Genomic DNA, 17,197 nt, shown 5'->3' with positions numbered 1-17,197 from the left:
AGGTGGAGCTTTCTTAACAAGTAAGTAAAGGCACTGAGTTGTATGCCCCAGTACAAAGGAAAGAATTCAGAACTGACTAATGTCTCAATGTTTACTATATGATCATGAAGACATAAGTCTGTATCCTCAGCATCTACAAAAGAGGCAAAAACAAACAAGCGGAAGAGGTTGAACATCATGTTATATAATCCCAATGTTAGGAAAAGGAACAAGACTATGAGGGTGGGGGGTTTTGGTGCCCAGACTAGCCAATAAAGTCAACTCAAGGGTTACTGAAATCCTGTCTCAAAAAAACTAGGCAGTAAGAAATAGAGCCATGGCTCTCAACCTTTCTAATGTCCTGACCCTTTCATACAGTTCATGTTGTGGTGACCCCCAACCATAAAATCATTTTTAATTGTTACTTCAGTATAGCTGTAATTTTGCTGTTGTGGAAAGTAGTGTTAAGTATTTTTGGAGAAATAGGTTTGCCAATGGCATCATAACCCAGAGGTTGAAAACCACTGTTAATAGAGGAAAACACCAGACATAGACTTTCTTTGAAACCCATATGCAAACACTACACATAACACACAAACACACAAAAAAGAGTAAAGATATAAAAATAAACAAAAGCAATTATAAGGGAACTTATTTTCTATACTTCCAGTAGAAAAAAATGTAATTCTATTCAATAACTATGAGGTAAGTATTGTGAGAATGACAACTTAAAACAGGGATTTTACGATGTAACTGATAAGAAATCAACTGATTTCTGACACAAACTAATTTAATGTAATCAAGTGAAAACAGTGTGATCACTTAAAATATCAGAGTGCGGGGGGTGGGGGGGGATGGTGGCTTTAATCTCAGAAGGATCACCCAACAAATTTTAGAATTTCACAAGTTCTAAAGTTCCAAGCTATGCCTAGCCTACCAAGTGAGATCCTGTCCACCAAAAGAGTTTTAAATAAACAAAATATCATAGTGATTTAGGAAGCTGCATTAACAAGTGATGTGACAAAGTCATGAGTCAGGCTTCCTAAGAACAAGGTATTTGGAGTTAGGGATATGCAGCTCAGCTGGTCCACTGCTTGACCATCAGGCACAAACCTGTGGGCTGCAACCCTAGTAACACAAACAAAACCACCATGCCGATAATCCCAGCAATCAACAGGTAGGGACAGAAAAATCGGAAATAAAGGACATGCCGTAGACAATCTACAGTAGACTGTCTCACATAAAAGACAAAAATAAATGAATTCCTCCTCGTGGCAAGTTATAGGCCAGCCTGGGCTATTTGCCTCTGCTAACAATAAAAAACAAAAACAAAGGGGTGGGGTGGGGGAGATATTCACAGTTTTTTACAGTAGCCACAATACAGCTAAATTAATGGAAACTTTGACACCAATCAACAGTATATATTAACATCAGAAATGAATGAGGTGTGAATTAAAAGCACCACTACATTAGTTTTGTGGTATTTCTATTACAGAAAAAAAAAATTAAAAATGTGTCCAGCCTTGAGTAATATGGCAAGTTCAAATGAAAGACCAAACAAAAAAATGCTGGCCAAGTGCCTCATCTGTAAAAAACATAACACTGAAGAAATACTCCAAGCTGTTTACACTGATCTTCACTTTTCTCTATCATGCTTTCAAACAAAAGTAACACAATTTAAAAAAAGGGGGGTGGGGGGGGTGGGGATAGTTCTACCTTGGGAAAAAATACTAAAATCAACTTGTTCCTTTGAGACTGAGTCATGTTATGTAGCTGAGGTTGACCTGGTACTCATTCACTATGTTGCCCACTATGTTGTGAATCTCCAAGTCAACTGCCAGAATTTAGGAGTGCACCCAGCCATGACTACCATTGGAAAATCTAGCCAAAAGATGCATAGACAATTCTAAGAATGTTTCTCTACTTTGAAAATTTGCTTAATTGGTATTAGCAAAATACTCTGGTAAATTTGTAAAGTAAACTAAGAAAGGCTGGCTGTAAGAATTTCCCCTGAAATTTCAGCTATGAAATACTATATAAACAAAAGTAAAGACAATACTTACATTTGATTTTCGGCTGGTATTTAATATTATATGGTGAAAAGTCAATACAATCAACCATTACTACAACAACATGAGAAATCCTGTCCAAGAACAGCAAGTCCTAAGAAGAAATTTAAGTGTGATAATCAGAAAATTTTACTACAGCCACAGTACAACAGTCAAGACTCAAAACACACACAAAAAGAATGTTTACTGTTCATGCTACAAATACATGGTCATAAGTACTTCCCAGTTAGGCACTCAACAATGTGCTTCTCAACAATGGGCAGCTAACCTGCACGGAAGGTGAGCTATAGCCCAAAGAAGTACTGTTAAGAAAAGCTTAGACTAGGGTTAATATTAAGAGAAAAGAGGCACTCTAAAGTAATAAACACTCGTGCTTATCTTCTATTATACAGAAGTTTCAATAAACTGTTAAGTTTTTTAATGTTATCTTCAAAAAGAAAAATGTACTCACTGAAAGGGCTTCATCTTCCAAACTGCACATTATTTTAGAAGAAAGTTCTTCACAGCACAAATTCTCTTCTGCTGTTGCCACCACAGCAGCGCAGCGAGCAAAAGCTCTATACAATTCTGACCAAGTTTTAAGTAAAGTTTTCATGGTACCCTAATAACAAAAAAGAAATTTGACAAATTGACACCATCATACCAAATACATAGCAGGATGAATACATCTCTTATGTCTGTTAAGAATGACACACTTCATTTGTCAGAGGAACCGTTACACCTCTCTACTACAATCTACATGAAGAGCACTATTACCAAAGGTCAAAAGTCAAAGGCCAAAACCCAAATCCTTATTCCAGTTTTCCCTTCTCTCCCTCCACCCCACAAACATAAATTCAAGAAAAATCAGGGTTGGTGCTAACCATTTATAACAACAGTATTTCCAGAAAGGCACAAAATCCTTACACAATCATTACATGTTCTTACCGTGGGAAATGTTGGAGTTGAAAAAATATGGTTTATTGGCAAAGTCAATGCACCATAGATGGCACTAAAATTATGTTCTAAGGCATCACCTTGATTCACTTCATTGGTCTGAAACAAAAAATATGAATTTAGACAAATTACTAATTCTAATCCTATATTATTATTATTATTAACAATAATATATAACTCATATATATCAGAGTGGTGTTTTAACTAGAATATATTCTAGAGATGTGGCACTTCTAGCCCTAGATACCAGATACAAAAATAAACACCAGTGCAGAATCAAGATGTCATACTCAAGTGTGGTGATCTCAAACCCAACATTTGGCATTCTGACTATGGGAAGACAGCTGGAAATGATGTGGATACAATTCAAGGTCATGGATTGCTGGCTACCACTGTTACTTGAGAGGAAGGCTCCAAAACAGAAAAGACTTCTAGTCTTTAGAATTCTGACAACAGAGACTTCTATTTATTATCAGAACTAGAAGTACAGCCCAGCATTGCCTGAAGATATACTTTATTATGCTAAGTGCTTCATTCTAGCACTTAACATAAAACAATTTAAAAGAAAAAACATAATTCTCATTGGGTGCTGGTGGCACAGGCCTTTAAATCCCAGCACCCAGGAAGAGAGACAAGCAGATCACCAAATTCTAGGCCAATTTGGCCTACTGTTTGGGTTCCAGTACAACCAGGACTACAGAGAAACTCTGTCTCAAAATACAACAAAAACTTGAAATTAATTCTCGTTTTCGCCACCTGGATCTTGTAAATTTTGTTGTTCTCAGAAGCCTTAGGGAATAAACTGAGAAAGAGATAAGTTCCCAAGCTAGAAGTTACGTACACCAGCAATGATAGCATTTTGCTATGAATCAAAGACCAGCCTGGACTATAATAGTTCCAGGGAACACAGCTATAAAGGCAGACATCTCAAAACACACAGAACCTCAAATAATTCCTAAAACATTAGTCAGAGCAGTAGATTCATAAAAGGCTTCTACCACCATTCAAGGTGAGGATTCTTTTTTTTTTTTTTTTTTTTGAGACACGTTTCTTCTGTGTAGCCCTGGTTGCTCTATAGACCTGCCTGCCTCTGCCTCCCAAGTGCTGGGATTAAAGGTGTGCACCACCACATAGCTAAGGTGAGGGTTCTAGGAAAGTGCTAGCTAGCTTAAGAAGCTGACTTTCATAAAACTCATCTGTGGAGTTTTTCAACCCATGAATTACTCGTCATCAGCCTAAATACCAAAGAAAATTGAACTATGTCCCAAAAGCAAACAGAATATACCAAAACGAAGCCATGAAAGTTAATTTGTGTTCCATATCTTAATACTCAAAACCTATGAACACTTAAATGTAAGAAACTCTCACTCCTAAGGATAAATGAGGCACCATGGCTTGAGCCTGCACATAAGCCATTTAAAATAATAACTTCGCATGTGGGAGGCACATGACCTGAAAACCAACTCTGGGAAGCGAGGACATGAAGACGGCTTGGCTACAGAGTAAGACTTTGTTTCAAGGGGAAAACAAAAGCAAAGACCATGTTATATTGAACTGTACCAGATAGGGATCAACAAAAATATTCAAATGATACAATACTGGAAGGATGGGCCAGAAAAATCCCAGTAAATGGGAGGCCAGTATCGGCCTCACAGTAAGATACTGACAGATCACTATCACACAAAGGCAGCAGGTATTATTGTCACTATTAAAAGTAAGAAACTGTTTGGTCTACACTAGTACCTATCGCTATGGAAAGTAGAAGCAATCAATCACTACATAACAAAAAACAGTATTTATACTTTTATTTAAACCCATACTTCTGCTCTTTCCAAAATAGGGGGGAATGGAGACTGGACTGGCATGAAAGCACAAGCCTATAACATCCTGGCACTAAGTGGGCAGAGGCGGGACTATGGCGAGCAGAAGACCAGCCTAAACTACAGTGCATCCTTTATAAATAATTACTAGTCTAGACTCCAGTGAGGGAGTCATGGCAGATGTGCCCTACCTGATGAATCACATCCGTCAGTGGACTGACTATCATACTCCACATTCTCCAGAGATGCTCCTTGTTTGCCAACTGCTTTGCATTCTGATTAATCACAGTTAATACAGAATCACTGAAAGCCAGTGGTGATGTCGGACCAGAAAGCACACAGCCTACAAGTGTTTCTAGATTGAGAAAAAACCTAAAAAATATGAACAATGTGTATCAGAATGGCCAGTTCATCCTGATATATATTAACAAAATTAACAGGTAAACACAAGAAACAATGAAGTTTTAAGTTGGTTTTATTATTTATTCCCCCCAGCTTCTACCACATGACCTACTTTAAAATTTTTATATTATGACACAAGCAAGAGCTGGAATTATAACTCAAGGGTTAAGAGTACTTGTTCTTCCTTCCACAGGATCTGGGTTCAGTTCCTAGAACCTACATTGTCACCAACCATGACTCATAGAGCCAAAGGATTTGATACCCTCTTGTGTCCTCCAAGGATACCCATGGTGCAGACATACAGGCTGGCAAAACACTCACACACATAACATCTTTTTAAAAAACATTGTGGGGCTGGAGAGATGGCTCAGAGGTTAAGAGCACTGGCTGCTCTTCCAGAGGTCCTGAGTTCAAGTCCCAGCAACCACATGGTGGCTCACAACCATCTATAGAGTGAACTGATGCCCTCTTCTGGTGTGTCTGAAGACAGCTACAGTGTAGTCAGCTACAGTGTAGTCACATACATAAAATAAATAAAATCTAAAAAAAAAAAAAAAAACAAAAAAGAAAAAAAAACATTGTGTGGCACAAGACCTGGTGGCAAGCATCTAGAAATCCAGTACTTGGGACTCTAGCATAAATAGTGTGACTAGCCTGCAATACAAAGCCACATCACAAAACACAATGTCCCATTGACCATTTCATCTGTAATCCAGCACTGTGAAGGTAGAGATAGACCTGCCACAAGTTTAAGGCCAGCCTGGATTACATATAGTGAAAACATCTCTAAACAGGAAAAAAATGTATTAATTTTAAAATCAAACTTATGAACTACAACAAAGAGACTCGCATTTATTTACCAGGCAGTGGGGGCACATGCCTCTAATCCCAGCACTCACTAGGCAGAGACAGCAAGTCAATCTCTGAGTTAGAGGCCAGCCTGGTCTAAAGTGAGTTCCAGGACAGCCAGAGCCACAGAGAAAACCTGTCTTCGGGGGGAAAAGGAAAAAGACAAAGAATCTCCTCCATATATAATCATCGTTCATGAAAAAGTAAAACACACACACACACACACACACACACACACACACACACACACACACACATTTGCGCGCGCAAATCAGGAATGGGACTGGGACTAGTGACACAAGCTTTAATCCCAGGAGAGGTAGGCAGATCTCTTTGTTCAGGGATAGGCATGGCTGTACATCAGGCTGGTCTATACAACCAGGCTAGACAGGGATACAGATATGGTCCAAATAAAAACACCCAAAGACAAAGAGCATAGTGATACACATCTGTTATGCTAGAAGTTAGGAAGTAGAGAAAGAATAAATTCTTCTTATAAGTTTCTTTACATAGCAATCCAAGGCCAACCTGAGATTTAGAGACCATGACTGAATTTAAAATAAAAATGAAGTTACAGACTTACTTTTCATCTTCTACACCACATTCTAAAAGATTGTTGTTTAAAATTAACTGGATTAAGAACAATGCTGGAGTTCCCTGCAAAGGGAAGGAAACAGAGTTACAAATCCAGCTAAAAAGAACTGTTTGTTTTCTACAGTCACTCAACATGACTTATTTTAGCATGAATAATTTATCTTTTTTAGAATTATCGAAGGTATGATCACAACAGTTATGATGACAGCAGTTTTATTTCTAAAAACCACACACAATGTCAGGCATAGTGGCACACACTTGCAGTTAAAACACCCAGTAGGTTGAGGTAGCAAGAGTGTTGAGTCCAAGGCCAGTGTGGAACAGTGAGATCCTGTCATTAGAACACACAAACAAGCCAGCTACGACAGCACATAGGCAGCAGAGGCAGGGATATGTGAGTTTGAGATTTTAGAAGGAAGTCTGACCTACAGCAGTCTTATGCAAACTACACAGACCTTCTTCAATTTTTCTTTTAAAAAAAGGAAACTAAAAAGATGGTCCAGTGGCTAAAAGAGTGTTCTATTCTTACAAAGGCCCACACTTCAGTTCTCATACCCAAATCAGATGGCTGAAAGCTCCTTAACTCTAGCTCCAGGAGATTATGACACCTTCTCCTGGTCTCTTGTATTGCACACACACACACACACACACACACACACACACACACACACACACACACACACACACACACGAAGAGTAAAATGAACAGTAAATACAAATATTTTAAATAAATAAATAAATATCAAATACATCTCTATACTCTGGATCTCAGGCCTTCTTGAAGAAATCAGATAGTGAGGCTTCAGCTATTACTAACAAAACATAACTAACACACTCACCTAGAATTTCTCACAGTATCAAGCTGATATTAAGCTTTCAAATATTTTAGCAGTAGCCACTAATATTATTCCACACAAACAAACAGAAAACTTTCCTTCTGGAATGAATCCACTACTCAACCCAGGGCAGTATGTTCATCTACTTACTGGCACAGAGCCATCTTTAATTTTTCACAGCAATCTATTATTTTGCATACAAGTTTTTTAACAAATACAGTTAAGTATTTTTTTAAGAAATCTAACAAGTTTTTGTTTTGCCAATCTTTATCACATCACTACACTACATTTAAGATACTTGCATTAAGAATATCCATATTAGCAACCTGATATGCTGGTGAACCTAATACTTTCTGAGGAAGTCCTTTAACTGTAATTTCCATGAGAACCTAAGGAAGAAAGATTTTACAGTAGTTAGTCATAAGAACCTGAAAACGTGTTACATAGCAAAAATCTTACAGTGTCATCTATATTTGACAATTTATTATTAGTGACCATCACAAAAAAAAGAAGTGACCATCACTCATGATTCACTACATTTATTGATTATGTATATATTCACATTATTCTAAAAGTTCAAAAATAAAGAAAATAACTTCCTCCTTATTACCAGTTTTTGTATTGAGTAAAAAAATGAACCTTCACACTTTTTTTGCATTGTTATGAGAAATTCTGCAATTAATATTTACTGTAATAGGCCTAGAAGCAAACATTTCAATAGCTTGTTAACTACAAGTTGACTCTGATTACAATCCAGAGATGCTTGAGCCTCCTGAACTGTTCACCAAAGTCTTCCTGTGTTTGTAGTAGGTCAACAAGTAGTTGTAGTAATCCTAGCAATTCTTAGTAAAAGCAAATCAGTTGTTTTGGAAACAAACTGAAACTGACAGCATTAATGTGAACCCTGTCCAGAGCGCTCTGCAAGCATAAACTACTCACTTAGTATAAACCAACTGCACTGTCTTTACAAACCCAAGTTCAGAACTGATGAACCAAGGAATCAATTAATCGCCCAAATTCTCTTTGTTGATTCAACCTAATCTCCTCCTCAGACCCTGATACCATCTACTATACTACTCTGCAGTGTTAATTAAATGTCATAGTCCGAAACGGCAAGACTCAGAATTTAAAAGTGTTATTTGTTCAATATATTATGAAAATTACATTTTTCCATACCTACTACTTAAATTTAAAGCACATTTAATAGGAAGTCAACGACAATGTTACCTTGCACTCCAGACATTAGAGTATGCTCAACTCAAGCTGCACGTCTTTCATTCCACTATTGGGGAAAGGCTGAGCCCTTTAACCTCACTGCAGTGCCGACTGCTGCTCAGCTGCTTACTATATAGGTTTCAAATGATATTTGAATGGCACAATAAACTGTTAAGTCAAAAGGTCTGTGCCAAATCTCATCTGAACAAGTATCAATATAAACTAAACTTCAATCTTAGACATTGAGGGAATCTACAAACATATTTACCAGTGTTTTTGATACAGGAAATACTTCTGACTTCACTATGTTTTCCAAAGATTTTAGTAGGAGGGTCAAAACTTCAGAACCTGATCTTTCTTTTCTGTTTCCTATCAAAGAATAAAAGAAGAATATAATTCTAAACATGTTTTTTTTAAGTATTATCTACTAGAGTTATAACAATTGTTTTACAAAGTAACAATCCCTGTTAAGTAAACTGTTTAAGAAAGTATAATTCTGGATACCAACTGGGATTACAACAAAACAAGGACAGCACTGGCTAGGGAAGCACTGCACCTGGGCTTCTGTGGAGGCCGGGGAGCACTGCAATAGGGCTTACCTGACTCAGTAACTGACTTCACCAAACTAATTAGCTCCTTCCAGATAGCACTGACTACTGCATCTGTCAAGGAAATAGATGGGGTTCAGTTCCTAGCATAAGATCTGTAACTCCACTCCTAAGGAATATGATGTCCTCTTATAACTTCCTTAAGCACTAGGCATACTCAGTACACATACATACATGCAGACAAAAATCGTATACATAAAATAACTCAAAATTTTCTCCAGTTCCTCAAACTAAAGAAACAGCAAACTCAAAACTAATTTGAATATTATTTCCTTATACTACCTATAAAACCCCCATTTCAATGTTTCTTTAATTAAACATCTTAAGAAATTAAACTTAAGAAGGACTACAACATGCTAACAATGGGCCAATCATATAACAAAAAATAAATGTTTCTACTTTTCCTACTCTTCTTTTTCCTTCTGTAGGATTTTTTTTTTTTTAGCCTTTTAATGTTGTATACTCACCACTCTTGCAGAAAGGAAAACAATCATTTAGAAAGACACCGTCACCATGCCCGGTGACACTTATAATCCCTGCACTTAAGAGGCAAGGACAAGACTACAAGGTCAGCAGAGCTACACAGACCAAGATGCTTTCTCCAAAGGATGCCAAGTCTCCCCAGTCTAGATTCTATGGCCCTCAACCCACACCCACACCCACACCTACCCTTTTATTTATTACAAAACAAAAAAAAAGGACCAATGAAATGGTGTTCAGGCACTTACTGCCAGGTCTGCTAAGCAGAGTTCAATCCTGAGACCCCCACATAGTGGAGAGAACCAACTTCTAAAAGTTGTCCTCTGTCCTCAACATGTGGCAATGCATGAATACACACATGCATGTATGATGGAACAAAATGTTTCATTTTCCAAGCAGTTACTTATTTTCATGACAGGCTCTAGGTCTGGAAATCAGGTCAGCCTCAAATCAATGACCCCATGCCTCAGCTTCTGCAGTGCCGGGATGGTTTGCTACCACACTCACTCATGTCTAGTTTGAAAACAAGGTCTCATTCTGCTGTCCAGGGTGACCTCAATCCTACCTTACAAAGGTAAGTCACCACCCAAGGCTTTACATTTCTTTTGTTGGGTCCTGAACACAAAGTTAAATGCAAAGACTGAAGATGCAGAGTCTAGGCTTGAACCAGACCTTATTTATCTCTTTTTACAACTGACTTCTTCTCCTAAGTTGTTCTGACATGCCTGGCATGTGCTACATAGACAACCCAGGCATAGATTATCATAGATGGCCTGCCCCTGCCTCTACCATGCTGTCAGCCATTCCAATCTCCTCATTTCTAATGGTTTAATACAAGTTACATCAAAGAAAAAAAATATTTTTTGTGTACAATCTGGCCAATGAGATAACACCACACAAATATTTGCTATTTTATCTTCCATTAAAGTGGTGGCTGATAAGATGGTTCGGTGGGTAAAAGGTACCTGCTTCCAACCCTGATAGTCTAAATTCAATCCCCAAGGCGCACATGGTAGCGAACTTGAGTCCCAAAAAGTTGTCCTCTGACAGCCACATGTGCTGTGGCAAATGTATGACCACACCAATGCACAAGCACACAAGCTAAAGCCTTAAGAAATGAACATTTCTGAATTTTAAAACTTCCCTAATTTACCTGAAGCATCCTTTCCAACTGCGACAAAGCTGTCATGAACAGCAGTGATGAGCGTATGTGCATACTTGGAGAAGAAAGAAGGGCTGCTGATGAGTGGATGCTCCAGGGGCTCTAAACACGAAAAGCAAATACAGTTAGGCTAAAAGATTCATGAAGCAGGGGCTGGAGAGATGGCTCAGCGGTTAAGAGCACTGACTGCTCTTCCAGAGGTCCTGAGTTCAATTCCCAGCAACCACATGGTGGCTCACAACCATCTGTAATGGCGATCTGATGCCCTCTTCTGGTGTGTCTGAAGACAGCTACATATACTCATAAAATGAATAAAGCTTTAAAAAAAAAAAAAGATTCATGAAGCAAATTTCTCACCCCTCCCCCCGAAATAGTCTTAAAGGTCTTAAAAATAGTTCCCCTTAAAAGATTTAAATTCAGCCAGTCATAATGGGTCACGCCTTTAATCCCAGCACTTGGGAAGCAGAGGCAGATGGAGCTCTTGTTTCACGCTAGCAAGGGCTGTTACATACACACAGAAACCCTGTGTCCAAAAAAAAAAAAAAAAGCAGAAAGGAAAATAAATTATGCTCATCATCATTATTAGTAGGCTGTTATGAAACTGAGGCCTCTCTTCCACCCAACAGTTATGTTTTGGAATATTTCAAATGCATGAAATTATTTCAAAATTAAATACCTAAACTCAATACAATCTTGTGCTGCTTGGCAAAACTCAAGACTTCTGGACCCAACAAAAAATGAAGCATCATTTCCAGTCCCAAAAGCTGAATAGAAGGGATTGTAGCCATTCCACCTATATTTGAACCCAGGTTCACACGAGGCGTTCCGTAAGAAGCACCTTTAAGAGAGAAAGACCAAATTACTCAAGTTATATGTCCTATCAAGATACTATATACCTTTGAAAATATGATGTAAATTTCTCAAACATTAATACAAACCTTGAAATTAATACCAAGCTTCTCTGTACTTGAACAGAAACTGTAAGCTGAAAATGACTAAAATAACGTACCTCATTGCTTCCCAATGCTGCTAAGCTGCATTTTGTTCCAGTGTAAAACACCTTTTAAGACCTGTTTTTTTGTTTTTTTTTTTTTTCATACAAGCACAGTAGCATGAAAAGAGCCAGGCTTGGTTATACCCATTTGCAATCCCAGCATTTGGAGGCAGGATTCATGTCAGTTCATGGTCAGCATAGTGGGTTCCAGCCTAACCAAAACTATATAGTGAGACCATGTCTCAAAAACAAAGAGTTCAAATTCAAGTCAGTCTAGGCTACACAGTGAAGCACTGCCTCACACAGGAAAAAATTAAAACCTAGCTGGACTACATACATAGTGAGACCTAATGACAAAGCAAGGTAAAAAGCAAAACAAGAAAAATTGTTTTCCAACCACTCACAATAATCTAGATAAAACTGAGATAATATAAGTTAAGATTATTAGAGGCGTGGCCTCTAATCCCAACACTCGAGAGGCAGGGGGTTACCACATGCAGATTAACCTCCACAAGTCCTGTCTCAAATTCATTAAAAAAAAAAAAAAAAAAGAACTTTTTAATCCCATTTCCAAAGGAGACTTTTTCAAAGAGAAAGAAAAAAAAATCAGTCACCTTTATTTCCAGGAGTCAGTGGACTCAAGCCAGGAGTAGATCCTCGAGATGAACTGCCTTGAGGTGAAGCACTACTATCAACGCTTATTGTACTCTGAATCAGTGGCACACAAACCTAACAGATAAGAAGGCAAAATAGTAACCATGTCATTGTCAAGTTTATGATAAAGCTTTACAAGCTATGTATTCTTATTCAGAAGCAACTTCTCCAGACACTGAGCAAGCCAACTTAAAAACTTAAGACCTGATTAAGTTTTCTTTTAAATAACATTTTTATTTTATGTGTATTAATATGAGAATGTTCCCTAGAACTAGAGTTATAGTTATTAGCTGCCACGGGTGCTGGATTAAATCCTGGTTCTCTGGAAGAGCAGTCTGTGTTTTTAGCCACTGAGCATCTCTCCACCCCTAAGATCTGCTTATAAATTTTTTTTTAATCCTAAACATGACCAATCTCATGGAAGAGATAGCAAAATAAAATTACCTTGTATAATTCTGTATATAACATAAATTTTATGGTTAAACCTTAGTTCTATCCCTTATATCCAAATATCCCAAGATCTTGAGGTAGAAAGATCTCAGAAGTTAGGAACATTTGTTATTCTTGCAGATGTGGGTTCAGTTTCCCGAATTTACATAATAGCTCACAACCATCTAGTTCCAGAAGACTCAATCCCCTCTTTCTGACCTCCATGAGCACCAGGTAAGTGCATAGAGGCATATATGCAGGTAAAACACTTATACTCTTAAAATAATTAAATCTAAAAAAATTCTTTCGACGATTCCTAAGATCTAGAAAAATATGAAACATTTATAGTCATAAATATTTTATCAACAACAAATATTGAACCTGTACTAAATTTTATTGGTTATCCCATGAATTAAAAATGAAAATGCAAGTCTAGTAAGGGTGGGCATATGCCTTGAATCCTAGCAAATTCAGGAGGCAGAAGTAGGCGGATCTCAAGTTCCTAGCCAGCCAAGACCACACAGCAAAACAAAACAAAAACAAAAGCAAACAAAAAAACAAAAGCAAGCAAACTGAAATGCAAGACAAGTTTTCTACACTTATATTTGTCTGAGTTACTATCTCTGTTTTGGTTAGTTCTAAATCTCAAAGCACATACATTAATAGCTTTGACAAATAAATTGAGTCAGTTAGTTACACATGCTACTCCTGTATTTACATTTTTCCCCCAATATGGTTTTCTGCAACCCAGACTGTCCTTGAACTCAACAAATAGCCAAGATGACTAAACATAGTAACTCTTTTTCCTCTACTTCTCCAGTTCTAGAGTTTCACTCCAGTACATTCCCATTTTCCTGGTTCATTAGTTTGACTATAGGGTACCAGGCATGCTAAGCAAGCATCCAAGTCAACTTAGCTGAAATCCCCAACCCTTGTTTTGTTTTGGGGAGGGGGCAGGGTTTCTCTGTGTAGTCCTGACTCACAGGATTAAAAGTGTGCATCACCATGCCTGGCTGACTTAAGTTTTTTAATTCTTCTTTGGTGTTCCAGATTAAACCCATGGTGAAGAAGCAATGGCAGAGGCAGGCCAATCTCTGAGTTCAGGGTCAGCCAGGCTATCTGCCTTGAAAACACAAATTAAACATATACAACCCACAGCCACCCCAAAAAATAAACTCACGGTGGGGCACTGGTTGAGCATACTCACTACCAGTAAGCAACAGATAGCTTTTGTGAAGTCACGTTAGAAATATCAAGATAGTTTAAAGCTTACTTCTAAAATCGTCCACTACCAGTCTCATCTATATTTACTATGCTCTTCCATTAAAATGGATAACCAGATTAGACTCTTAGGACCTTATTATGGCATATTTGGAGGATATCATTATGATTTACTTAATGTCAACTTTCAATTATGTTATATCAAATTTGGAAGGCTTCTATCTAAAACTCAGGAACTAAAGCCAGTGATAAAGCTCATTGGTAGCTCCCCTAGTATACAGAGGGTCCCCCAAGATTTCCAAACAAGAATAGTATGGCTGAGGATGTAGTTCAATTGGCATGTGTGAAGTCCTAGTACTCTAAAGGTATAAATACCTATAATCCCAGCATTTGGAAGATGAAGGCAGGAGGACCAGAAGGCTATTCTTGGCTACAAAGCAAGTCCTACCTCAAAAAAAAAAAAAAAAAAAACCCCAAAAACCCAAAATCTAAACAATATGGTTCATGGCTTACTCATATGCCAGTAACTCAAGAGAACAAAGAGAAAAACAGCCCCAAGTTCAAGAACAACCTGTTTTAAACTATAGGAACGTGCCTTAATGAAAGGGCACCAACAGGGGACAAAGGTTCTAGTACAAATGCACCTTCCAAAAAAGCAATTCACTACAGATATACAAGTCTTTTTTAATGTTTTCTTAATTAGAAACCATCAAAGAAATTGCCAAACAAGATAGGCTTGAATCGGATTAAATTAGTGACAGTAGATATTTTAAACGACTGCTTTAACTATGTCCTCTAGAAATTAGGGGAGGGGGGAAGCATTTTATTTGTATAACCTTATGTATAGCACATTAATGTTAACTAACTGCTAAACATTAAAGTTCATTTTATAAAGAGTGTCTGGAGAGAGAGCTCAGTACTCAACACTGGCTACTCCTTCAAAGGGCCAGGTTTGATTCCAAATGCCCACAGAGGACCTCACAACCATAAGTCCAGTCCCAGGAATCCACGTTTCTCGCCAGCACTGGCAGGCACAGAAGCAGTGCAGAAATACATGTAGGTAAAACACCCAAAAACATAGAAAAATGAGTAATTTTTTAAATAAAAAAACCAAATGCTCTAAACTAATAGGTATGTTGGCATTTGATAATTAGGTTTATAAATGAATCCCCATTTTAGGCCACTGGAGAATACTCTGAATTACATTCGAGGTTTTTTTTGGTTCTTTTTTTTCGGAGCTGGGGACCGAACCCAGGGCCTTGCGCTTCCTAGGTAAGCGCTCTACCACTGAGCTAAATCCCCAGCCCCTACATTCGAGTTTTTAAAAGCATATAAGACCTTCAAAATACTGATATGTAATGACCAAACAACAAGAAAAAACCTCTGCAATTAGACTGGTAAGAATTAGGAACATATGCCAGGCTTGGTGGTGAATACCCATAATTGCAGCATGCAGGAAGCAGAGACAGATATATGAGTTTGAGGCCAGGGGAATAGACAGAGGGAGTTCCAGCCCAGACAGGGCTGCATAGTAAGACCCTATGCAAAAACAAGCAACATAAAATGTTTAAGTTAACAGTTAATAATTATATTACCTGTTCAAAATTGGCAGGGAGCTGAGGCCCAAGTCTCATCAGTAAATACCACCAGACTTCTAGTTTTGTTAGTGCTAAAGTTTCTGTTCTCACATGGATGGAACTCAAAGGCTGCATTAACAACTTCAGTCTTTTTGCACTACAAAGTATATCTTAAAAGAAAATATGAACACAAGTTAATTACTGTAGCAAAAAAGGTCGGAATAAACTTTTCACTTTGACAAACTCCAGTACAACTAGGCCAAAATCAGAATAGAACCTGTAAGATTAGATACAGTGTAACATAACAGGGTTACTATTCCCACCAAGAATGTGGACATGTGGCAATATCTACAGTATATTTCAGGTTGTTATAACTGAATGGATGCTACTCCATTTAGTGGATTCAAGTCAAGGATGCTCCGATTTCCTAAAAGAAATAGAGGCAAAGAACCATAGTGGCTCATGCCCTGCAGGACACAGGGAGGGACAAGAGGATCAGGAGGTATAAGCCAACAACATGATCAACGTAAGATTTTACCTCAAAATAACAAAAGAAATGGAGGCATGTTTTTACATCGTAACAACAAAGTTTAAAAAAAAAAAAAAAATCAACTAATGGCCAGGCAGTGGGGAACACACACCAGGTATCTCTGAGTTCGAGACCGGCTTGGTCTACAGAGTTACAGGACAGTCAGGGATACACAAAGAAACCCTCCCTGTCCCCAAAAAACAAATATACCTATCTACCTACCTACCTACATAGAGCAAGCACCATTACCACTAATGCCATCTAATTTTTAGAAAGTTACATATTTAGTCAGCCTGCGCCCTAGTTTATTTTTAGACTTCAACACAAAAATGAAACACAATGTTGTTTGTCTTATTTGCTAATTCTTGAGATTTGCTTTCATTTTTATGTGTACGTTGTGTATATCTGGGGGAGTATATATCATGTGTGTGCAGATGCCCTTGGAACCCAGAAGAGGGTATCAGACCCTCTGGAGCTGGGACTACCCAAGCAGCTCTAAGCCTTCCAATATGGGCTTGTCTTCTGGAAGAGCAGCAAGCACTCTCAACCACTAACACATCTCTCTCCAGACCCTCAAAAAGCCAATTCTTTAAAAAATATTTTTACTAGATGTGTTCTTGACTTGAGTACAGAAAACTAAGATACAATCTTTGCTCACACATCATTACCACAAGACTTCAGAAGGACTGAGACATCAAAGATAGTGTTTAATGGTGTATCCGTCCTCAGTATTTAACTACTTTATCAATTTGATTATCACTTCTATAAGAAGTCTAGATGTTAAGCCACAAAGATGCAAACATATACTACCTAGGATTAAACTATCTAAACAATCTCCTAGCT

General features: G+C 37.9%; 1 protein-coding gene across 7 annotated transcripts in view; it reads right to left on the bottom strand.

Annotated features, from left to right (window-relative positions):
- Positions 1 to 17,197, bottom strand: part of Rif1 (replication timing regulatory factor 1) — a 53,267-nt gene that overhangs the window by 25,071 nt on the left and 10,999 nt on the right. For 5 of the 7 annotated variants that reach the window (XM_039106256.2, XM_039106257.2, XM_039106255.2 and 2 more), the window contains 12 exons: positions 15,844 to 15,995; positions 12,559 to 12,673; positions 11,627 to 11,788; positions 10,942 to 11,052; positions 9,300 to 9,362; positions 8,969 to 9,069; positions 7,788 to 7,874; positions 6,639 to 6,712; positions 4,996 to 5,176; positions 2,976 to 3,083; positions 2,500 to 2,649; positions 2,043 to 2,142 (listed from right to left, as the gene is read on the bottom strand). In XM_039106256.2, the coding sequence (XP_038962184.1) occupies positions 2,043 to 2,142; positions 2,500 to 2,649; positions 2,976 to 3,083; positions 4,996 to 5,176; positions 6,639 to 6,712; positions 7,788 to 7,874; positions 8,969 to 9,069; positions 9,300 to 9,362; positions 10,942 to 11,052; positions 11,627 to 11,788; positions 12,559 to 12,673; positions 15,844 to 15,995 (1,404 nt within the window). The remainder of the gene's footprint in view (positions 1 to 2,042; positions 2,143 to 2,499; positions 2,650 to 2,975; positions 3,084 to 4,995; positions 5,177 to 6,638; positions 6,713 to 7,787; positions 7,875 to 8,968; positions 9,070 to 9,299; positions 9,363 to 10,941; positions 11,053 to 11,626; positions 11,789 to 12,558; positions 12,674 to 15,843; positions 15,996 to 17,197) is intronic. The other 2 variants (XM_039106254.2, XM_063283247.1) reach the window with 1 other exon arrangement.

The sequence above is a fragment of the Rattus norvegicus genome, chromosome 3 (genome assembly GCF_036323735.1).
Source record: "Rattus norvegicus strain BN/NHsdMcwi chromosome 3, GRCr8, whole genome shotgun sequence".
Lineage (NCBI taxonomy): Eukaryota > Metazoa > Chordata > Mammalia > Rodentia > Muridae > Rattus > Rattus norvegicus.
The sequence above is the reverse complement of the archived record's forward strand: the minus strand, read 5'-3'. Positions and strand labels throughout refer to the sequence as shown.